Raw genomic sequence first — 22,089 nt, 5'->3', positions numbered from 1 at the left:
TAGAGATCCTGATCCTTTTCGGATGTCCTGCCTCTGGATGGAGCTCTCATCTACTCCAATTCCAGATTGCTGGGACTACGGCTGCTTCTAAGGCCAAACAGACTTCATATAAATCCATAATGAACTTTTACACACTATCTGTTGTTACCCAGATGAGGATGGGTTCCCTTCTGAGTCTGGTTCCTCTCAAGGTTTCTTCCTCTTAACATCTTAGGGAGTTTTTCCTTGCCACCGTTGCCACTCAGTGGCTTGCTCAGTTGGGATAAATTTGCACCTTTAATATCTATATACCGTGCTGATATTTCTGTAAAGCTGCCTTGAGACAATGTCTATTGTAAAAAGCGCTATACAAATAAAATTGAATTGAAAAGTGAATTGAATTGAATAGTTTCCACTAAGTACCAGGACATAGCTTAACACACTTAGCTCCCAGGTGGTCAAAGGCTGTACATGAATTTATTCAACAAAATCAGTGTTTTCAATGATAATCGCGCTGTCTGGAATTAAACCATATTTCACTGAGCAGTCCAAGGTCCTCTATAAGTGTCTCCAATTTAGTTATACATTACAGTACAAGACTCAGTGCTGTTATCGTCTCAAGGGCAGGATTTTCCAGATAATAAATGCAGGAATACTGATGTTGTTAAAACTTTACAACATGCCAATATGTTTAAGTTCAAATTCTTTCTCAATGCGTTTTTTATTCTTTTTATATATTAATTTTTGCTCATTTTCAAATAGGCCACCAATGTGTATCATGCTGAATGTACGACAGTGCATACTGCACATTGTATCAATGACTGATTTAAGAAGTATGTAAATGTATGTTAGTGCTAATACTAATAATTTGGATTTTATTTTTTTATTTGTTTAGTGTTCATAATTATTGTAAAATGGTAAATTGTGAAGCTTGGTCTGTTTGGACAGCCAGGGGACAGTACAGCGGACAGTACAGATAGTACACTGCTTGTATTAATTGTTTATGTTAATAGTGTTAAGGGGATATACACTATATGTCGCCACAAAGCTGAAAGCACACACTTGTGTAGAATGTCTTTGCATTCTGCAGTTTTACAAATTCCTTTCACTGGAACCTATTCCAGCATGACAATGCCCCTGTTTGCCAAGGTTGGAGTGGAAGACCTCAAGTAACCTGCACAGAGCCCTGACCTCAACCCCACTGAACACCTTCTGGATAAACTGTAATACTGACTGGGCACCAGGCCTCCTCACCCGAAATAACTGCCCAACCTCTCCAATTCCCTTGTGGGCAGAAATTCCTGCAGTCACTTTCCAAAATCTAGTGGAAAGTCTTCCCAGAAGATTGGAGGTTGATACAGCAGCAAAAAAGAGAACAGGATGTTCAACAAATATATATGGTCTGACTGAACAGGTCTCCACATATTTTTGGCCATATAGTGTATATAAATAAAGCTAATACTTAATGAAGAGTTATATGTAATAGACATAGTAGGAACAGAAAAAGAAGCTTAGACAGGAGCATTAGACAGTTCTAGCATTAATTACCCATTAAATTTGGCCTCAGGTGAGTCAGTAGTAATTTCCAGAGAAAAATGGGTACATCTAAATCACATGCACACATTCTTTTCGTAACAAAAAGCTTTTCGTAACCTTCCCAGAGAACTCATGCTGAGGCTACATATTTATATGGATATAGTTATAGTCTTATAAACAAATGGAATGATAGAGATGGGAGAGAACCCGGATAGCATCAGGATGAAGACACAGCACACAGTCACACTGAGACTGGAGAGGAGAGACAAACAAAGATGAAGACAAAATCTAGCGAAAGAGCATGGAATACACAATGGAAAGAATGATGAATAAACTGTAGCACTGTAGATCACATTCCCACAGAGTTATTCAACAGTAACATGAGAGATTTAAGCGAGAAATGGACAAGATGGCATAGAAACACCTAATAGTTAGAAGATTAAATGTAACACCATGCATATTTATATTTCTCTTATATTAAAAATAGATGCACTGTGATTGGTTAGCCTCATTCAATTCTTGTTCCCTGTTCCTCTACCTTGGACTGGACATCTGCGTTGTGGTCATTCTGGAGCAGCAGGGCAGCTGATTTTGTGTCATCCTTACGGGCAGCAATGTGGAGGGCAGGGAGGCGCACCTTTCCCTTAGTGTCGTTCTCCAGGAGAATGGAGACAACCTGATTATGACCCTGCTGTAGAGCAATGGCCAAAGGGGTGAAGCCGTCCTGCAAATACGATACAGTGTTAATCACTGTAATTTAATCCAATATAAAATGAGGTTTGAGGCAAATAAATCTATGTTGTAAGATATCTTTAGCTGCATTTACATTGAAGGCCTTGAAGCACAATTCCAATATTTTGTCACAGATCTGATTTTTGTTCTGTTCATTTACATACACATAAAACTTCCCGAAACCACTTCCCGTGTTCACATTATTCCCGCTGCCAAAATGGACTAGGCTGAAAATAGCGATTTATTTACCAGTAGCATCACTGTTCTTGTAGAAAAAACTATTTGTTCTGTTGTTTTTACAGTGTAGCTTCTTTAGTATTTTGTCTTAAGGCCAGGATCAACTGTATGCTTGTTATGACATGGCTTGAGAAATGTTCTTAAAGACAGCCTGCTTTCCGTAGCTACTCTATGGGACTCTTTAATGTTTGTATCATCCAAGAGATTGCTTAGAAAATGAATATTTGTATCCCCCAATAAATTCATGTTCATTCATAGATTCATATGTTGTTTGAGTGCCAAATGATGAATTTTGGCCTTAGCTATGATCTTTGTGAAGGTTTAGATGTGAGAAGATATGAGACATGTTTTGGATTTAAAACCTCATTTAAATGTGGTCCATACTGGATACAAAAGTCAAAAGTGTGAACACTTTTTGTAATAATCTGTTTACAAGTCAGTAACAAATCTTACAAGTCAGTAAAAAAAAAAGTCAGAATTGCTTGGCAGTGTAAATGCAGCCTTTAATAAATACATATCCAAAGACATTTCTGGTAAAGTGAGCATAGACTGAATGATATACCAGCAAACTTTGAGTAACTTTTTGTTTCTTTTTGTTGCTTACCTCTGTTGCTGTGCTCTGGTTTCCTCCGTTTTCCAAAAGGTAGCGAACCACATCCAAATGGTTCTCTTGGGCAGCCATGTATAATGGAGTGAAGCCATTCTGTAGCATAATGACACACAATAATTACCTTTTATTTAGCACAGATCTCAGCAAATAGAAACTGGAAAAGTCACTAAACACTTGGCTCACCTGTGATTGTGAATTGATGTCCGCTCCACGTTTGACCAGGATCTTCACCACATCCCCCTGGCCTGCTAGAGAAGCGATGTGGAGAGCTGTGTTTCCTTTCTGTGGAGCAAGCACACACTGTTTCACCAAAGCCAATAAACAGAAAAAATAATCCACAGTTGACGCCGAATTTTAAATTCAGCTTTTGCTACAATTAACCCTACCTATATTAGCCCTTACAAAATCTTCCCTTGTTTTGTAATAATATCAGTTATTACCAAAAAGATGCCAAAACATTTTTGTTTTATGTAATAGGATTAACATTTGTTAGTATGTCACAGGAACATCAATAAGCAGCAGAAGACCACATCAGGTTCCACGCCTGTCAACCAAGCACAGAAATCATAAGGCTAGTGTGCACAGGCTCACTGAAATTGCACAGTTCAAGATTGGGAAAAAAACATCACCTAATCTTTATCCAATATTTAACCATCCTGGCTGACAGGAGTAGAACTCAATGTGGTCTTCTGCTGTTGTAGCCATCTGCCACAAGGTTCGGAGTGTTGTGCATTCTGAGATGCTTTTCTGCTGGAGTTTGGACTCCACCAATCCACAATCAGACAGATGTGTACAAAAGTAAGAAATTCAAGACCAACAAAGATTACTCCAAGAGCAAGACTTGTAACAGTCCACAAGGTAACAAAGGAACCCAGGGTAACTTCTAAGTAACTAAAGGCCTCTCTGACATTGGCTAATGTTAATATTCATGAGTTCACCATCAGGAGAACACTGAACAACAATGGTGTGCATGGCAGGCTTGCAAGGAGAAAGCCACTGCTCTCCAAAAAAAAACATTGCTGCCCATCTGCAGTTTGCTAAAGATCATGTGGACAAGCGAGAAGGCTATTTTAAATTTTCTTTATGAGACCAAAATAGAACATTTTAGTTGAAATGAGAAGGGTTATGTTTGGAGAAAGGAAAACACTGCATTCCAGCATAAGAGCCTTATCCCATCTGTGAAGCATGATGGTGGTAGTATCATAGTTTGGGCCTGTTTTGCTGCATCTGGTCCAGGACGACTTGCCGTCATTGATGGAACAATGAATTCTGAATTATACCAGTGAATTCTAAAGGAAAATGACAGGACATCTGTCCATGAACTGAATCTCAAGAGAAAGTGGGGCATGCAGCAAGACAATGACCCTAAACACACAAGTTGTTCTATCAAAGAATTGTTAAAGAAGAATAAAGTTAATGTTTTGGAATGGCCAAGTCAAAGTCCTGACCTTAATCTAATAGAAATGTTGTGGAAAGACCTGAAGCAAGCAGTTCATGTGAGGAAACCCACCAACATCCCAGAGTTGAAGCTGTTCTGAAATGAGGAATGGGTTAAAATTCCTCCAAGCCGACGTGCAGGACTGATCAACAGTTACTGGAAATGTTTAGCTGCATTTTTTTCTGCACAAGGATACTTTCAGATACTTTGCCACTCACAGATATGTACTATTGGATCATTTTCCTCAAGAAATAGATGATCAAATATAATACTTTTGTCTCATTTGTTTAATTGGGTGCTGTTTATCTACTTTTAGGACTTGTGTGGAAAATCTGATGATGTTTTAGGTCATATTTATGTAGAAATGTAGAAAATTCTAAAGGGATCACAAACTTTCAAGCAACACTGTATCAACAGCTAATATTCAACAAATTAGTTTTATTTATATATTGTAGTGTGTTAAAATAAGTCAAAACAATGTGTCAAAATGACAAGATAATTAGAAATAGATAAAGATATATCAAAATAATTAGAATATCCTGAAATAGCAGGCTATTAAGTAAAAATGAGATATTAAGTAGAAATAACGACTTCAAGATTTGTTTTCACAACTTGCATGTTAGGGGTTCTGTACACAAATATACTGTATGTACAAACGTTGCATTAACTATTTACAGTATATATGGTATGCATTTAATATATTTATACAAAGTCGGTTTGGAAATAGCATCCTGGAATAAAGTGCACAACTGCATGATTATGTGGATCTCATAGCTAGACTTTTTTACACTAAGCCTAAGCACTTGTGATCCAATGTGAGTGATTTAAAGCTATCAGCACACTCCCACTGATGGAGCATAATAATGATAGTCTTGGAAAGAAGGTTTCAATTAGAAAGGCTTATAATAATAGAGAAACAAAATCAAGAGGAATGGTAATGATTTATTCCCACAGAGTGAGGCTGGAGTATCCAAGTGGGTATTTAACTGAGTGTGTGTGTGTGTGTGTGTGTGTGTGTGTTAAAGGTTAATGATTTCTACAAACTAAGGTTAATGGTTATATGCATGAGCATGTGCTTTCGGTATACAATTATGTGAGATTGTGTTTCATCACAAGACATCTAAAACCGATTAGCCTGATGAGAGTAAAGCGTGTCTGATTCCCATGCTTGAGATGGCAAGTCATTTCTGAGGGACAGTCTCTGGCCATCCTGTTTGGCTCCATCATTCCAGAGCAGTGACAGGGTGTGATCATGTGACATGAGTATTAAGTTCAGTGGATTACACTTGCTTTAGTGGGTTACCATATAATTGCTTTAAACCCCTTTTAGGATTCCTAAGTAAACTATTAAATATAGAATTTTTGGAACCTGTACAATTATTATTATTTTTTACATAAAAAGCCTGGTAGTGTATATTGAAAAAGGTGAAGTCTCTATTCCTTTTATGATGGAAAAAATAAAAAATTGGAATGTAACTATCCAACTTGGCGAAGGTTTCCCAATAATGATTCATCTTAGTAAATAACAAACAACATAACTTGTGTTGTGACAAGTGTTATAGGCGGATTGGTATTACCAAAATTTCCGTAGTGTGAGTGTGTGTGCGATTGTGCCCTGTGATGGGTTGGCACCCCGTCCAGGGTGTCCCCAGCCTTGTGCCCCAAGCCCTCTGTGTAGGATAAGTGGTACGGAAAATGGATGGATTGATCTAATCTCCTATATAACAATGATGTGTAACCCCACACACAGTGACCCAAACTGAGGCTCGAATTTACAATTTACTGGCACTGTAAATTGGCCACTCAACCCAATGCCGTGAATGATTCTAGTCAAGCTAACACTACGGGAATGGATTGCACTCTAGTCTATCTAACTGTGATGAGTTCTGTATAGAAGTTAGCAACCTCTGCCTTTTTGAGGTAGGACTGCATGCAAGGTCTGGATAATGTACTTGATAAGTACTTAGTGAATAAAGAATGTTTCAGGTTACTCGTCAATTTATGAACGCGTTATGTACTTCGTTATTTACGAAGGGTTTCTGGAAACACTCGTTCATTAAAGAATGTTGTATGTTGAAACCCACCCCTGATCAGAGGGCGACATTCACTGGGTGAAGAATTCACAACTAGCAAGTGTGTAGTTAGTGTGTAGTTAGTGTGTAGTTAGACAAATTGACTTTTTTTTTTTACAACAGCATTTATTGAACTGGCTAATTACACAATATGATCTTTGTAGGAAGATTTCCACATTGCTTTCTTAAAGGTGAGGTGTAAAAATATGTTATAGGCAGAAAAGCCTGATCTTTTTTTCATTTATTTTCTAAGGCCTAACAATTTATAGCAGTTTGGAATTTACTCCAAAATATGTTCCAAATATTTTGATGACTCATCTTAAGGGCAATGTTTCTGTTAGTGACTAATGATTTGAGCACCACGCTATGTTCTGGTATATTCCAACACATCTGAGTTAACATACCAATTAGTTAAATGAACTTAAGCCCTGTATGTTAACAGTTGTTACAGTGAGACTTTGAAATACAATGAACATAAACTGAGATGAATTGATATGAAATCTTTAGACGATATAAAAAACCCTAAAACCAAGAACCTCAAATGGACTGCATTTGGTCTGTTTGCTCAGTATACAGTTATAAAGAAAAATCCAAATTTATTTACATTAATTACAAAGGAAGTGAGATGATTAGAGCCTTCACATTTTTGTGTGTCATTGTTTTAAGCAAATGTTATGTAACACCCTGTCTTTCAGCAATTAAGAACATATCTTACTCGCTTACATGAGATAAACAGTCTTGTCCTGAAATAGTTTTGTTCTGGAGAAGAATTAAGCTGGTTAGATAAGTCAAGCCACTAATGTGATACTGTAACATTAAGCCAGAGTAAAACCTTACATTAGTTCATTAGCCCAAGAATCACGGTATTTCCCTAAGCTCCATTTCACTCCATTGGCTCAGCGCTCGTATGACACATCCCAATAATAGCTACTGAGTAGTCAGTATGTTTTCATGTGGTTGACAGTTCTAGATATTACTGACTGCCAAAGCACTGCTGCTTTAAGGACCCAGCAAGCCTAAGCCTCTTCTTATTCATCTCACAACTAATCCTAGAATAATTTATTATTCTTCAGGATGAACTCACCTTCGTTGCAGCGTCCACTGCGGCACCTCTATCCAGCAGCTCCTGGACAAGATCCATGTGCCCCTCCTTAGCTGCCAGGTGCAGAGCATTGAGTCCATTCTATATAGAAAAAAACAGAAAGGACTCAACCACAACAATTCAAAAAAAAAAAAAACTAGGCTCAAAAAGAAACCAGGTTTTTGTGTACCTCCTCATCCATTCCCTACTGTGCTTCCTGACTGGGAGACTGTACAACACTATTACACATGAGAGGTTTGATATAAATATCAAAGCAGATATGGATGATCTCATTTATGCTGTGTCACTTTGACACAAGGAGGTGCCAGAGAATTGTGAGGGTTCATTCAAGATATTAATAAAAACTGGCAATGTCAAAGTATCTGGCAGCCCTACACTCAGTTGAGTAACTTGTAAAGTGTCCCTTATAATAATACAACCCCAATTCCAAAAAAGTTGGGTGCTGTGTCAAATGTAAATCAATGTCAATAAAAACAGAATGCAGATTTGCAAATCTCATAAACCCATATGTTATTCACAATAGAACACAGAAAACATGTCAAATGTTTAAACTGAGGAAATGTACCATTTTAAGTAAAAAAATAAGGTCATTGTGAATTTGATGGCTGAAACATGTCTCAAAAAAGTTTGGACGGAGGCAACAAAAGGCTGGAAAAGTAAGTGTTACTAAAAGGAAACAGCTGGAGGATTATTTTGCAACTAATTAGGTTAATTGACAACAGGTCAGTAACATGATTGGGTATAAAAAATTGTATCTTAGAGAGGCAGAGTCTCTCAGAAATAAAGATGGGATGGAATCTGGATGGAAGCATATGTTGCTCTAAAACCTGTATATACCTTTCAGCATTGATGATGCCTTTCCAGATGTGCAAGCTGCCCATTCCATAGGCACTAATGCACCCCCATACCATCAGAGATGCAGGCTTTGAATTGAACGCTGATAAAAGCCAAATAGTCCCTCTCCTCTTTAGTTTAGAGGACGCAGTGTCCATGGTTTCCAAAAAGAATTCGTCTGACCACAGAACAGTTTTCCACTTTGCCTCAGTCCAGTTTAAATGAGCTTTGGCACAGTAAAGATGGCGCTGTTTCTGGATCATGTTTACATATGGCTTCTTCTTTGCATGATAGAGCTTTAACCAGCACGGCGAACTGTGTTCACAGACAATGAGTTCTGGAGGTGTTTCTGAGCCCATGCAGTGATTTCCATTACAGAATCATACCTGTTTTTAATGCAATGCCGCCTGAGGGCCCAAAGATCACAAGCATGCAATATTGATTTTAACCTTTGTCCCTTGCGCACAGAGATTTCTCCAAATTCCCTGAATCTTTCATGATTATATGTACTGTAGATGATGATATATTCATAGTCTTAGCAATTTTACACTGAGGAACATTATTCTGAAATTGTTCCACAAGTTGTAGATGCAGTTTTTTGCAGGTTGGTGAACCTCTGCCCATCTTTACTTCTGAAAGACTCTACCTCTCCAAGATACTCTTTTTATACCCAATCATGTTACTGACCTGTTGCTAATTAACCTGAAACTGTTTCTTTTTAGTAACACTTACTTTTCCATCCTTTTGTTGCCCCCGTCCCAACTTTTTTGAGACGTGTTGTGTCCGTCAATTTCAAAATTACCTTATATTGTTTTCTTAAAATGGTACATTTATTCAGTTTAAACATTAATATGGTTTCTATGACATATTGTGAATAACATATGGGTTTATGAGATTTGCAAATCATTGCATTCTGTTTTTATTTACATTTATTTACATTTTACACAGCGTTCCAACTTTTTTGGAATTGGGGTTGTATAAGATGGCAAGCAAAAAAAAAAAACAGCATGACATACTTCTTCAAATTTCATCTTAACAATTTCTTATTTATTTAACAGAAGCAAAGGAACAAATGCACTAGTAACCCCCTTTAAAAAAAACTTCTGGTACACTCCAAAACAACTACTCTGAATAACATGCAAATGAGCTGCATGCCCCAGGAAATCAGAGACACTGCTGTTAATAAATAATTCTAATAAGAATATTAATGTGTCTTCCCTCTTGTGTTGCAACAAAAGATCATAACCCTATTCAGACTGGATTATATTCCCACGCGGCCCTGAGATATTTTCATCATTTGCAAGTGATACTCTGGGATTTTATTTCCATCCAGATTTGCTATGTTTATCTCTCCTCCCCTGAGAAAACTATACAGACCAAATTGCCTATTGTTTTTGGCCTAGCACTTAACCACTGATGCTCATGGTATTAAGTTGCCTAGTGCACATCTTCTTGAAATGAGAAAAATCACACTGCTTTGGAGAAATCACTCAGCAGCTTCCTTTGTTTTGGTCATATAACTTTATCTCTATGCTGCATACATTGGAAACCCATTATCAGAAGAAATAAAATAAAATCAATGAGCAAAGCACAATCAAGGTTGATTAAATGTGATTTTATAATGGCAGCTGTAATAGACTATAATATAATACTACAATAGGGGCAGGTATAATGCCACTTTATATTCACATATACAACTTTTAGTTTCTAGAAATAAATAAATGAGCAGTTTTATCCTTGTAATTTCGGGCACAATCATTCGGGTTTGTAAACAAAACAACCCTCAGCAACATTAATTGATATCCGTAAAAGTGTAGATCCTCTGTATAGAATGTTTAGTTACGAAAAAAAAAAAAGAAGAAATTTTAAACATGAAAAGTTCAGAGGAGACCATGTCATTATCAAGTCAACTAAAATCATACAGGTGGTACACCTGTGAAATGTAACAACGTTCCTCCAGGACCACAGTGCTACATAAAACAACACAGGGCTTCCTACACAGAACTACATAAAGTGCAAAGTGCAAGACAATACAATAATTACTAAAACAGGACAATAGGCACAGTAAAGGACAGTGCAGCACCGACTAGTACACAGTTCTAGTCTGGAACAAAAATATATTATAATATAATAATCAATGCTGTAAATGTAAACATAACATACTAGTTAGTGTTAAAAAAAATGCAGATAATACAGTATTTTCTTTACAATGTTTTAGCAGCAATTTAAGAAAGAACTGAGCAAAAATTACAAAGGTACAAGTTACACTATATGTCTAAATATATGTGGACAACTAACTATCACACCCATACTATATTCGGGCATTCCATAAACTGTTGCCACAAAGGTTTAAGCACACAATTGTATAGTATGTCTTTGTATGCTGTAGCATTACCCTTTTCCCTTCACTGGAACCAAGAAGCCCAAACATACAGTATTCCAGCATGACAATGCCCCTGTACACAAAATGAGCTCCATGAAGACATGGTTTGCCAAGGTTGGAGGGAAAGAAACCAAGTGGCCTGCACAGAGTCCTGATCTCAACCCCTCTGAGCACATTTGGGATGAATTTGAACACCAACTACACCCCAGGCCTCCTCACCCACCACCAGCACCTGACCTCAAGTATGGTCTTGTGGCTGAATGAGCAAATCATCATAGCCACGCTCCAAAATCTAGTGTAAAGCTATCTCAGAAGAGTGGAGATTATTATAACTACAAAGGGGAACTATATCTGAAATTGGTTGTTCAACAAGGTCAGGTGTCTACATGCAGTCATGTGAAAAAATAAGTACACCCCATGGAAATTGTTGGCTTTTTTGACACATTTGGACAAGCAAACATTTGATCATCTTTGAAACAGTGCCTGTTGATAAAGTTGATATACTTGAACAAAACCTCAAGGAAAATGTGTTTTTTCAATCTATTTATTCATTTATTTTAATTTAATTAATTTATTCAACAGAAATATCAGTAGATGTGGTATACTTCTGTGGAAAAAGTAAGTACACCCTTGGGCTCAGAAGCTTGCATTGCCCCCTTTAGCAGAAATAACTTCTGGTAGGCATTTTGCATAATTGTCCACCAGTCTCTGACACTGGCTAGCTGGCAGTTTTTGACCACTCCTCCATGCAATATTCTTTAAAGAATATTTAAGGGTGTTTAAGGGTGGATTTGGTGGATTTGCTAGCGAGCTTAGGATCATCATCCTGTTGTAAGATCCACCTTCAGTTCAACTTCAATTTTCGGACAGATGGCCTCACATTATCTTCAAGCACTCTTTGATATGATGCAGAATTTATAGTTGAATCAATGAATGCAAGCTGCCAAATCCCTGAGGCAGAGAAGCAACCCCAAACCATAACATTTCCACCACCGTGCTTCACAGTTTGTATGAGGTGTTTCTCCTGAAATGCTCTCTTTGGTCTGTGCCAAACATGTCTTCTGTTACTGCGGCCAAATAACTTTATCTTTTATTTGTCTGTCCAGAGCACATTATTCCAAAGTCCTGGTCTTTGCCTATGTGCTCATTGGCAAACTGTGGTCTTGCGTTAATGTTGTTTTTAGACAACATTTAGGCTTTTTCTGGCGCCTCCCATGCATGTCAAAATTGTGCAATCTCTTTCTGATTGTAGAAGCATGCACTTTGACACCAACAGTTGCAAGACTTACTAGCAGATCCTGTGTTGAAATTTTGGGGTTCTTGGAGACTTCTTTTTGCATCAGACGGTCTGCTCTTGGGCTGAATTTGCTGGGGCGGCCAGTCCTGAACAAATTGGCAATCGTTTGAAATCTGTGCCAATTGTAGATGATTTTCCTTACAGTTGAATGATGTATTTCAAATAATTTGGAGATGTTTTTAAATCCCTCGCCAGACTCATAGGCATCCACAACCTTTTTTCTGAAGGCCTTACAGAACTCTTTAGATATTGGCATGATGACACCACACACCTCAATAACAAAGGGAACACCGGACACTAGATATGAAAGGTTTAAATAAGACAGGTTCCACCTGCACTCCCTAAGCAGGTTCTAATCACTGACACCCAATCTTGAACACCTGATTCTAATTTTATAGATTTGAAGGTATGATAAATGTAGGGGTATACTTACTTTTTCCATGTAACTGATCTGTTTTTTGTTCATCTCAATTGTGAAATTATTACAAAATGTCAATGTTATGTGTCATTTGATAAAGTGTATCACCTTTATTACTAGGCACCGTTTCAACAAGGAATAAATGTTTGCTTGTCCAAATGTGTCAAAAAAGCCAACCATTTCCATGGAGTGTACTTATTTTTTCACATGACTGTATTTTTGGCCATACCGTATATTTCTTATCCATAAATACAGGATCACATCATTAGATGTGCTAGAGGCAGAAAAATAAAACAGAAAACAGAAAGACAGGATAAAAGACCAAAGTATTCAACCATTGAATAGTAAAGCACACCCATCCATCCATTTTCTGTACTGCTTATCCTACACAGGGTCGTATGGAGCTTGGAGGCTATCCCAGGGGATTCGGGGCACAAGGCAGGAGACCTCCTGGACAGATTGCCAACACATAGAAGTGCACAAACACACACTCACACACCCATTCACACACTACAAACAAATTAGAGATGCCAATCCCTAAAGCACATTACTATCAAAAAAAGCAAAAAGTAATGAGACATTATGACAATAATGAAAAGACAATCAAATGATATAATTTTTTTTTCTTTGGGACAGCAGAAGAAGAGGGTAAGCTGACAGAAATAGGAAAAAAGTTTTGTACTTCATATTTGGTCTGCTCTACTGTTTGGAACTGCATGGGGGTAGAGAGTGAGTAAATCTGAAATATAATAATAAACCATCTAATCAAACTTGTTTTGAATTGTAATACACACTGACCTTACTGTAATTATTTTGGTCTTGCACTGTATTAATAAATAATGTATATATAAATATTTGGGCCTTTATTACATAGAGAACTAAAAAGGACCATAAATATTTGTAACCCTCACCCCCACCAAATGGTTTGGTCTCCCCCGATGTTCAGCATGTGGTTACGGTCTTGACTGCATCACATCACCAGCAAATTACAATTCATTCAACATGTCATATGCCTTAACACGGTATAACATTTCTTTAAAAATAACATGTCAATTTAGATATTTTTAAAGTAACATTGATTATAAAATATTGACACTGGTGTTTATAGGTGCCACAAAATGTTTGTGCATAATACACACACTGTCATTGATCAGGGCACATTACCCTCTGTATCAGCCTGTATCAGTCTGTGACAATGAATGTTTCTAATCTACGACTGTCGGAGAGCGGTGCTCTACTGCAGGTGGGCAAAATTTATGAGGATATCTGCTGCTCACATTCAGCGGCACTTAATCCATCTCTCTGCCTACACCCCCACTCTGTCCTACATTCCACCACCAACACCAACACAGCAGTTTAATCACACCAGACCAAGCATCGAAGAGCACCTGCTGAAAAGCTCAGTTTGATTACCGTGTCCTCTTAAAAGCTTATTCGGTTATGCTTCATAATTGCAGAGATCTGATTTATCACAACGTTCATAGTCATCTGTTCAGTTGGACAAGAATGAAATGTAATTTGTGAGAGATAATAAAATAGTCCCTGAATGACTGACTGTTCTGACTACAGCAACCACTAAAAAATCAATAGTGGATATCTTAATAAAAACTGTAATTACATGTAATAACTTTATGGAATATGGCAAGTCTAGTGTGCTATTGTAATAATGAAATGATTACTTTTTTCAGAGGAACTATAACTGATGAAATGAGTGATATGTTTGTGGTAACCATGATGGAGTGAGTCCCTGTGTAGTGCTTATCCCCAAAATTAACAAGAGGTAAAGCTTGAGGTAAGAGGTAAACGTTCTGTTTCAAAAAAGTCGACACATCATTTTGTTCGTAATGAAGGAATCTAGCTCATATCGTTCTTCGATACCTTACAAGATTTATGAGCAGAGATTAATTTGCTACATCTCAGCTAGAGGCCTATGTGAGGATTTATTGATCACAATGCGTGACATGTGACAGAGGAATTGACTCTTAAATCACATAGGAAGGAATGACAGTAAGGGGGGGGGGGGGTATTTACAAGTGTTCTTTTGTGGTTTTTTGTGTATTTTCTCCAAAATCTTCATCAGAAGATGATGATGATGGGTGAGAAAATCAATTAATTTATTTATGTTATGGAGATTAGTATTTCCTCCGTTAGATTTAAAATGAAATGGTTAGCTCATGGCAGTTAGAAATAAAAGTGAATATGAAGTCTGTTACGCCACGGCGAACTTGCGGCCGCTGTTCCGGCGCGGACTACACATCCCAGCCACACCCGCGCTCAAGTTCACCGGAATACTGAGTGCAAACACCTGCGTGCCGCCCAAGGTTATTTAAGACCCTATTAACAACAACGCGGCGCGAAGTAACGCTAAAGCTTTCCCTACGTTGGCTTGTTACCAAGCTCTCTAGGAACATTGTATCTTCTTTGGTTTTGGAACTTCCGCCTCGTTCTCAACTACAATTCTGGATTAACGTTTTGGGTTATTGTGTTTGCCTCGGACTTTGTGCTCCACGCTTCACGACTTGCCTCCTACCAGGTAACATGACAGATTACTTCGCCGAACATGGAGGCAGCGGGCGGCCCGGATTGGGTACAGGTGTGTCGGGTGAAGGACCTATTGCTAAGCGCGAAGGATGAACAGATTGACTGCCTCACGCAACAACTGGAGCAACTCCGCGTCACCGAGGAGCAACCCGTGGCTCCCGCTGCAGCCGGCTTTCGTTCCGCTTTTTTCCGCGCACAAGCTCCAGCTGCGCACGCAGCACTCGCCCCAGCCCCGCTGGTTGTACACTATCCGCCCATGCCGACACCAAAGCGCTATGCCAGCGGGCCCAACCGATGTAAGGGTTTCATGCTGCAGTGTACCTTGTTCTTCGAAAATAACCCGGAGATGCTGGAGGAGCGCCGGTTAGCGCACTTCATTGAACTACTCTCCGGTCGCGCCCTGGAGTGGGCCACGGCAGAATGGGCGCGAGGAGGAATGGTCAGACCAGCGCTCACAGAGTTTCTCGCGTGCTTCCAACGCGCATTTGATCATTCCCCAGATGGCTGGGAGACTGGGCAGGAGCTCCTCGCGATTGCACAGGGTCCTCGCGGTGTGGTGGATTATGCCCTGGAATTCCGCACAGTAGCTGCAAGGAGTGGGTGGAATGAGCCAGCACTTAAGACCGCTTTTTGGCGAGGTCTCAACCCCAAGCTGGTCCGGGAACTAGCATGCCGGGGTGAACAACTGACCCTCGACGAGCTCATCGACCTAGCGGTAAGGCTGGACCGCCTTCGCCGCACTAATTTCCCCGCGATGTGGAATCCCACGCCCACTGAGCCGCTTCCGCCCATGCAGCTCGGCCGGGCACGGATCCGTGAGGAGGAGAGAGAGAAGCGACGCCGAGAGGAACGGTGCTTCTACTGTGGGGAGAGTTCTCACTTCGTTTGCCAGTGCCCACAGCGGAGGGTGCGATCAATGGAGGAGGGCCCCATCAATCAACCTCGTTGTCCCCGGGTGAGTGCGTTCCAATTATCTAAAGCTGATTCTCTAGTGTTTCCTGTGTTGCTCAAATGGTCAGACAAATCCTTTGTGCTTTCAGCGCTCATCGACTCGGGGGCAGCGGAAAACTTTGTAGATGAGCAGACAGTGCGCACCCTCGGCCTCCCCAGTCAAGCCCTGCTCCAGCCACGAGAGGTGCATTCTATCGATGGGTCCCCCATAGGAGGCGGGGTCGTCTCCCGTCACACGGCCCCAATCACTATGCAAGCCAGTGCCCTCCATCAGGAAACGATTGTCCTATATATCACGGTATCTACCCGTCACCCCATCATTCTTGGCTTACCGTGGCTCGAACGGCATGACCCCCAGATATCCTGGACCACCAAACAGATAACCAGGTGGTCTCCTTTCTGCCTACGTCATTGCCTGACAAGCCCCACAGCTCCGGTAGCTGCCACTACAGTGGAAAGCCCCCTGTCTTCAGTCCCGGTCACCGTGCCACTTGCTTATCATGGTATTCAGCAAGGAGCGTGCAAGCCGTCTACCTCCCCATCGGGCATATGATTGTGCCATAGACCTTCTCCCCAGCGCTAGCCCACCACGGGTTCGAGTGTACCCACTCTCCCAGGCAGAACAGCAGGCCATGGACGCCTCTGTTCAAGAGGCACTGCAGCAGGGATACATTCGGCCATCCACGTCACCCGCTTCGGCTGGATTCTTCTTTGTGGAGAAGAAAGGGGGGGCCTGCGACCGTGTATTGATTATAGGGGGCTCAATCAGGTGACCGTCAAGTACCGTTACCCCCTGCCACTAGTGCCCGCCGCCCTTGAACAGCTGAGATCTGCGTCCTTCTTCACGAAACTGGACTTACGCAGTGCGTACAACCTAATCCGCATCAGGGAGGGCGACGAGTGGAAGACGGCCTTCAGCACCACTTCCGGGCACTATGAATATTTGGTCATGCCGTATGGGCTTGCTAACGCTCCCTCAGTCTTCCAAAACCTGATCAACGACGTCCTGAGGGATCTACTGGGGCACTGCGTCGTCGCGTATATCGACGACATATTGAGCTACTTGATGTCCCTAAAGGAGCACATTAAGCAGGTCCGCCAAGTGCTGGCACGTCTGATGGAACACCAGCTGTATGTGAAGGCCGAAAAGTGCGAATTTCACCGACGCACCATCAAGTTTCTGGGGTATGTCATCAGTCCAGAGGGGGTTGCCATGGACCAAAGCAAGGTAAGGGCGGTAGTGGAGTGGCCCAAGCCCCGAACAGTCAAGGAGCTACAACGATTCCTGGGCTTTGCAAACTTCTACTGGCGGTTCATCCGTGACTTTAGCAAGATTGCACAACCCCTGACCTCCCTTCTTAAGGGGAAACCTCGGCGCCTCATCTGGTCCGCTCAGGCCCAGGAGGCCCTGAACGGGCTGAAACGGAGGTTCACTAACGCCCCCATCCTCTGTCACCCGGACCCCTCCAGACCGTTCGTCGTGGAGGTTGACGCATCTGAGACGGGAGTGGGGGCCGTCCTGTCTCAGAGGTTCGGGGACAGACCCAAGTTGCACCCCATGGCCTTCTTCTCGAGAAAACTGTCTCCGGCAGAACGCAACTATGATGTGGGGAACCGGGAGCTCCTGGCCGTCAAATTGGCCCTCGAAGAGTGGAGACACTGGCTGGAAGGAGCCGACCATCCATTCCTCATCTACACCGATCACAAAAATCTCGAGTATCTGAGGACGGCTAAGCGGCTCACACCCCGCCAAGCATGCTGGTCTCTGTTCTTCTCCCGGTTCCAGTTCACCTTGTCATACAGGCCAGGGACCAAGAATGTGAAGGCGGATGCACTGCCTCGTATCCACTCTCCCGAAGGCCTGGCAGATCGGGAGAAGTACATAGTAAACCCCTCCTTTGTGTTGGGCGCCATCGAGTGGGCCCTGGACAGAACCCTAGCTCGCCTCCCGAGATCATGCATCCCCGAAGGCTGTCCCTCAGGGAAGCAGTTCGTGCCGGAACGCCACCGTCTGGAGCTTGTCACCTGGGCTCATACGCTGCGAGCGACTGGACACCCGGGTGCCCACTGCATTTACAATCTGCTCGCCGAGAAATATTGGTGGCCCCACATGCCCAGGGAGATACAGCGTATCGTGTCCTCCTGCTCCACCTGTGCCCGCTCCAAGACACCCCGTGCTTTACCCGTCGGGAAATTGGTGCCACTTCCCATACCCGCACGGCCATGGTCCCATGTAGCCCTGGATTTTCTAAGCAATCTGCCGGAATCACAAGGCAACACAGTTATACTTGTGGTCGTGGACCGATTTTCTAAGTCCCTGCGCCTGATCCCACTTCCGGCCCTCCCCTCTGCCTTCACCACAGCCAAACTGTTGTTCCAGCAGGTGTTCCGCTACTTCGGCCTCCCAGAGGAGATCGTGAGCGACAGGGGGCCCCAGTTCACGTCTCGAGTCTGGACCAGCTTCATGGAGAAACTGGGGGTCACTGTTAACCTCACCTCCGGTTACCACCCGCAGGCCAACGGCCAGGCAGAGAGGGCCAATCAGGAGATCCTCCGATTCCTCTGAACGTTCTGCGCCACCAGCCCAGTGGACTGGAGTCACTTCCTCCCATGGGCGGAGTATGCCCAGAACTCATTGCGACACTCCGCCACCCAACTAACCCCGTTCCAGTGCGTCTTGGGTTACCAACCGCCGCTCTTCCCCTGGAATGCCACCACCACTGACTCCCTGGCCGTGGACAAGTGGTTTCGCCGCAGCGAACAGATCCGGGAGCGCGCACATCAACAACTGGTATGAACCTCTCGCATCACCAAATGGAAAGCGGACAGGCATCGCGGAGCGCACCCTGATTATCAGCCAGGGGACAGGGTATGGCTTTCTACGAGGAACCTCAAAACACCTCTCTCAGGCAGCAAATTGGGACCCAAGTATGCCGGCCCTTTCTGGATCCTGAAACGGGTAAACGAGGTTACGTACCACTTAGACCTCCCCAAACACAGCCGCATCGCCCCCTCATTCCATGTCTCCCTCCTCAAGCCAGTAACACTGGGCCCTTTAGCCACGGCGGTTCCGCCTGACCCGTTAGAGATTGAAGGTCGCCCAGCCTACCGTGTGCAGGAGATCGTGGACTCCAGACGCAGGAGAGGGGGGCTTGAGTATCTGGTAGATTGGGAAGGTTACGGCCCAAAGGATCAATGCTGGATCCCATCCCGGGACATTCTGGATGCAAGCTTGCGCGACAACTTCCACACGGCTCATCCAGACAGACCGGCACCCCGGAGGAGAGGACGGCCTCGGAAGAAGTCGGCTCCCGGAGTGAGCCCTTTGGGGGGGGGCTCTGTTACGCCACGGCGAACTCACGGCCGCTGTGCCGGCGCGGACTACACATCCCAGCCACACCCGCGCTCAAGTTCACTGGAATACTGAGTGCAAACACCTGCGCGCCACCCAAGGTTATTTAAGACCCTATTAACAACAACGCGGCGCGAAGTAACGCTAAAGCTTTCCCTACGTTGGCTTGTTACCATGCTCTCTACGAACATTGTATCTTCTTTGGTTTTGGAATTTCCACCTCGTTCTCAACTACGATTCTGGATTTACGTTTTGGATTATTGTGTTTGCCTCGGACTTTGTGCTCCACGCTTCACGACTCGCCCTCCTATCTGCTTATGCTCGGCCCGCGCTTGCCTCCTACCAGGTAACGTGACAAAGTCAATCAAATTATGTTTTGAACAAAGGAATAAAACCATTTTGAAGCTTCAAACCAATGTAAGACAAATGTCTTTCTCTCTGTAAATTGCATTTATTTAATATTTATAATTAAATGACTAATCATTTAATTCTCTCCTGACTGAGGCTTTGCAGAGCAGCATGTGAGTCTTTCACTCACTAGAGACTGAATAATCTCTCCACATAGGTCATGGTTCTAGTATTTCAAATGCCTGTCCAGAACAAGGACACCGCCCACATAGTGAATGGAAAAGGAAAAAAGGTCAAATACGCATTCAAATATGCAATTAGAAATGAAGATAAACAGCATGTGCTTTTATACAAACAAACTACTTTCCAAATTTCCCTTACTATATTTTGTTGTTGTAACGATTTAAAATATTAGTGACATGATTGCAGGTTACTCCTGGACAGCGGGAAAGGAGGGAACACTCACCACCTTCAGTCAGAATGTGACATGTGACTGGTTTTTACTACACTCTGTTTCCATGGTGCAGTTGGAAATTTGCTATCTATTTTCACACATTAATAACGAATGATGAAATACTTGGCAACAAATTTCTCACTATGTGAATGCAACAGGAAAATTGTTTTCTTTTAAATATTAAATGCAAAAACCTTGTTGTGAAATATTTTAGCATGCAACTTTTCCTGTTTGATCACAGCATTTTTGAGGATCTTAGCCAGAAAATCTAACCAGCTATGTAATCCTATGGAAATAAACACTTGCTGTCAAGGATGGTAGTTATCAGTAGTATAAATGTGAATATCTCTTTCCAACACAACCGCAGATATGGAGATCAAGTGAGAATATATCAACACCAGGTTTCACAAGGACAGATGTAACAGGAGTGATAGAAATATGATGAAGATATATGCAGGTTTAGAAACTGGAGATTGGGCAGGATCAAGCTTATAGGAGGAGGAGTTGGATTTTATGATTAATTCAGATACAGAAGAGTCTTTCAGAAGGAAGCTATTGAGCAACACTTGTGGGGCTTTCTACGAAAGAACTAGTAGAAAGGCTGGAGATATTCATTTGTCGATCTTACTGAATTTGTCATTACAATGTAGGAAGGGCTACAGAACCTAAGCACTTGGGCAAGGAGGCTGGATGAGTTTAGGTTTGTAAAATACTTTGGGTTTATTCCCTACCTGTCTTAGTGATAAATAATAGCAAAAAGCTCATCATTAAGCTCATCACTATGAGCACAGAGGTGATGTAATGGAGTGAGTGAGTGGTGGAACTTGCCGGGTCTTTCGAGGTTTTCCTAAAAATAAAATCACTGGAATTGTGGGTCATATAATTTGCATCATTTTATGCAGTTAATTAAGCTCTAAACACACATAAAAATAATTTATTCACTGAGATTTTGATTTCAAAACATCACAAATGAGCTCTCTCGGAGCACAGAATGTGCTTGCTATTATTCATGTTCTTGTTTTGCCATATGTCTTTGTTTTGGTTTTGGTCCTGTCTCTGCTCCATCAAGTCACTGGCTTGTTCCTCAGTTGTGTTCACCTGTTTTGTGTTGATACTTATTCGTTTGCCTACGTAGTGTGTCGATGTCTCACTACGAAGTCTTGTGGGTTGTATCGTGCATTTGAGAGTGTTGTTTTCTAGTTTTCGTTCCCTGTTCCGACCCTCATCTGTGTTACTATTTTTGATTATGGATTACCCTTGATTATCATTGCCTGCCTGCGTTTTGATCACCGCAATGGACAGTGATTACGATTGTTGGATTGCCCATAATAAAACACAAACTAAGCACCGGCATTTGTGACCTGTCTTATTCAACTGGATGTTACAGATTTACAAATCCAGTGACAGCCACTTTATTAAGAAGAGTCCTTTGATATATTATTTGTATATGATTGTAGCCATTTAATCAATTTCATCTGCAAAGGTGCTTAAGTCTAGATATACCAAAATGCAAGGTCAGTGCAAGGCTACATGTAAAGAGAGAGGTTAATTTCCCTTCAAATTTGCATTATATTGGCAGTCTTCTTTGAAAGTAAACAAAGGATGCCCTTGGGATATACTGGCCTTTGGGAGTTAGTACAAAGTGTTACTGTAGCCTGTTGCTAAGCAACATCTTACTTCACTGATTGTAAATATAAATGATGTACTAATCACATTTATTAACTGGAGATTTTTCTCGGGACAGGCACAAGAACTGGATTCTGGTAAATAAATTATTTTTAACATGTTGCTAGGAGCACAATTAA

General features: G+C 41.8%; 1 protein-coding gene across 4 annotated transcripts in view; it reads right to left on the bottom strand.

The window, feature by feature from the left end:
- The window catches only part of ank2b (ankyrin 2b, neuronal), a 167,221-nt gene that overhangs the window by 59,952 nt on the left and 85,180 nt on the right, over positions 1-22,089 (bottom strand). For all 4 annotated transcript variants that reach the window (XM_053628777.1, XM_053628776.1, XM_053628778.1 and 1 more), the window contains exons 3-6: positions 7,689-7,787; positions 3,278-3,376; positions 3,089-3,187; positions 2,054-2,239 (exon numbers count right to left, since the gene is read on the bottom strand). In XM_053628777.1, coding sequence (XP_053484752.1) covers positions 2,054-2,239; positions 3,089-3,187; positions 3,278-3,376; positions 7,689-7,787 — 483 coding nt within the window. The remainder of the gene's footprint in view (positions 1-2,053; positions 2,240-3,088; positions 3,188-3,277; positions 3,377-7,688; positions 7,788-22,089) is intronic.

This window comes from Ictalurus furcatus, chromosome 7 (assembly GCF_023375685.1).
Source record: "Ictalurus furcatus strain D&B chromosome 7, Billie_1.0, whole genome shotgun sequence".
NCBI lineage: Eukaryota > Metazoa > Chordata > Actinopteri > Siluriformes > Ictaluridae > Ictalurus > Ictalurus furcatus.
This window is presented reverse-complemented; position numbering and strand designations above follow the sequence as displayed.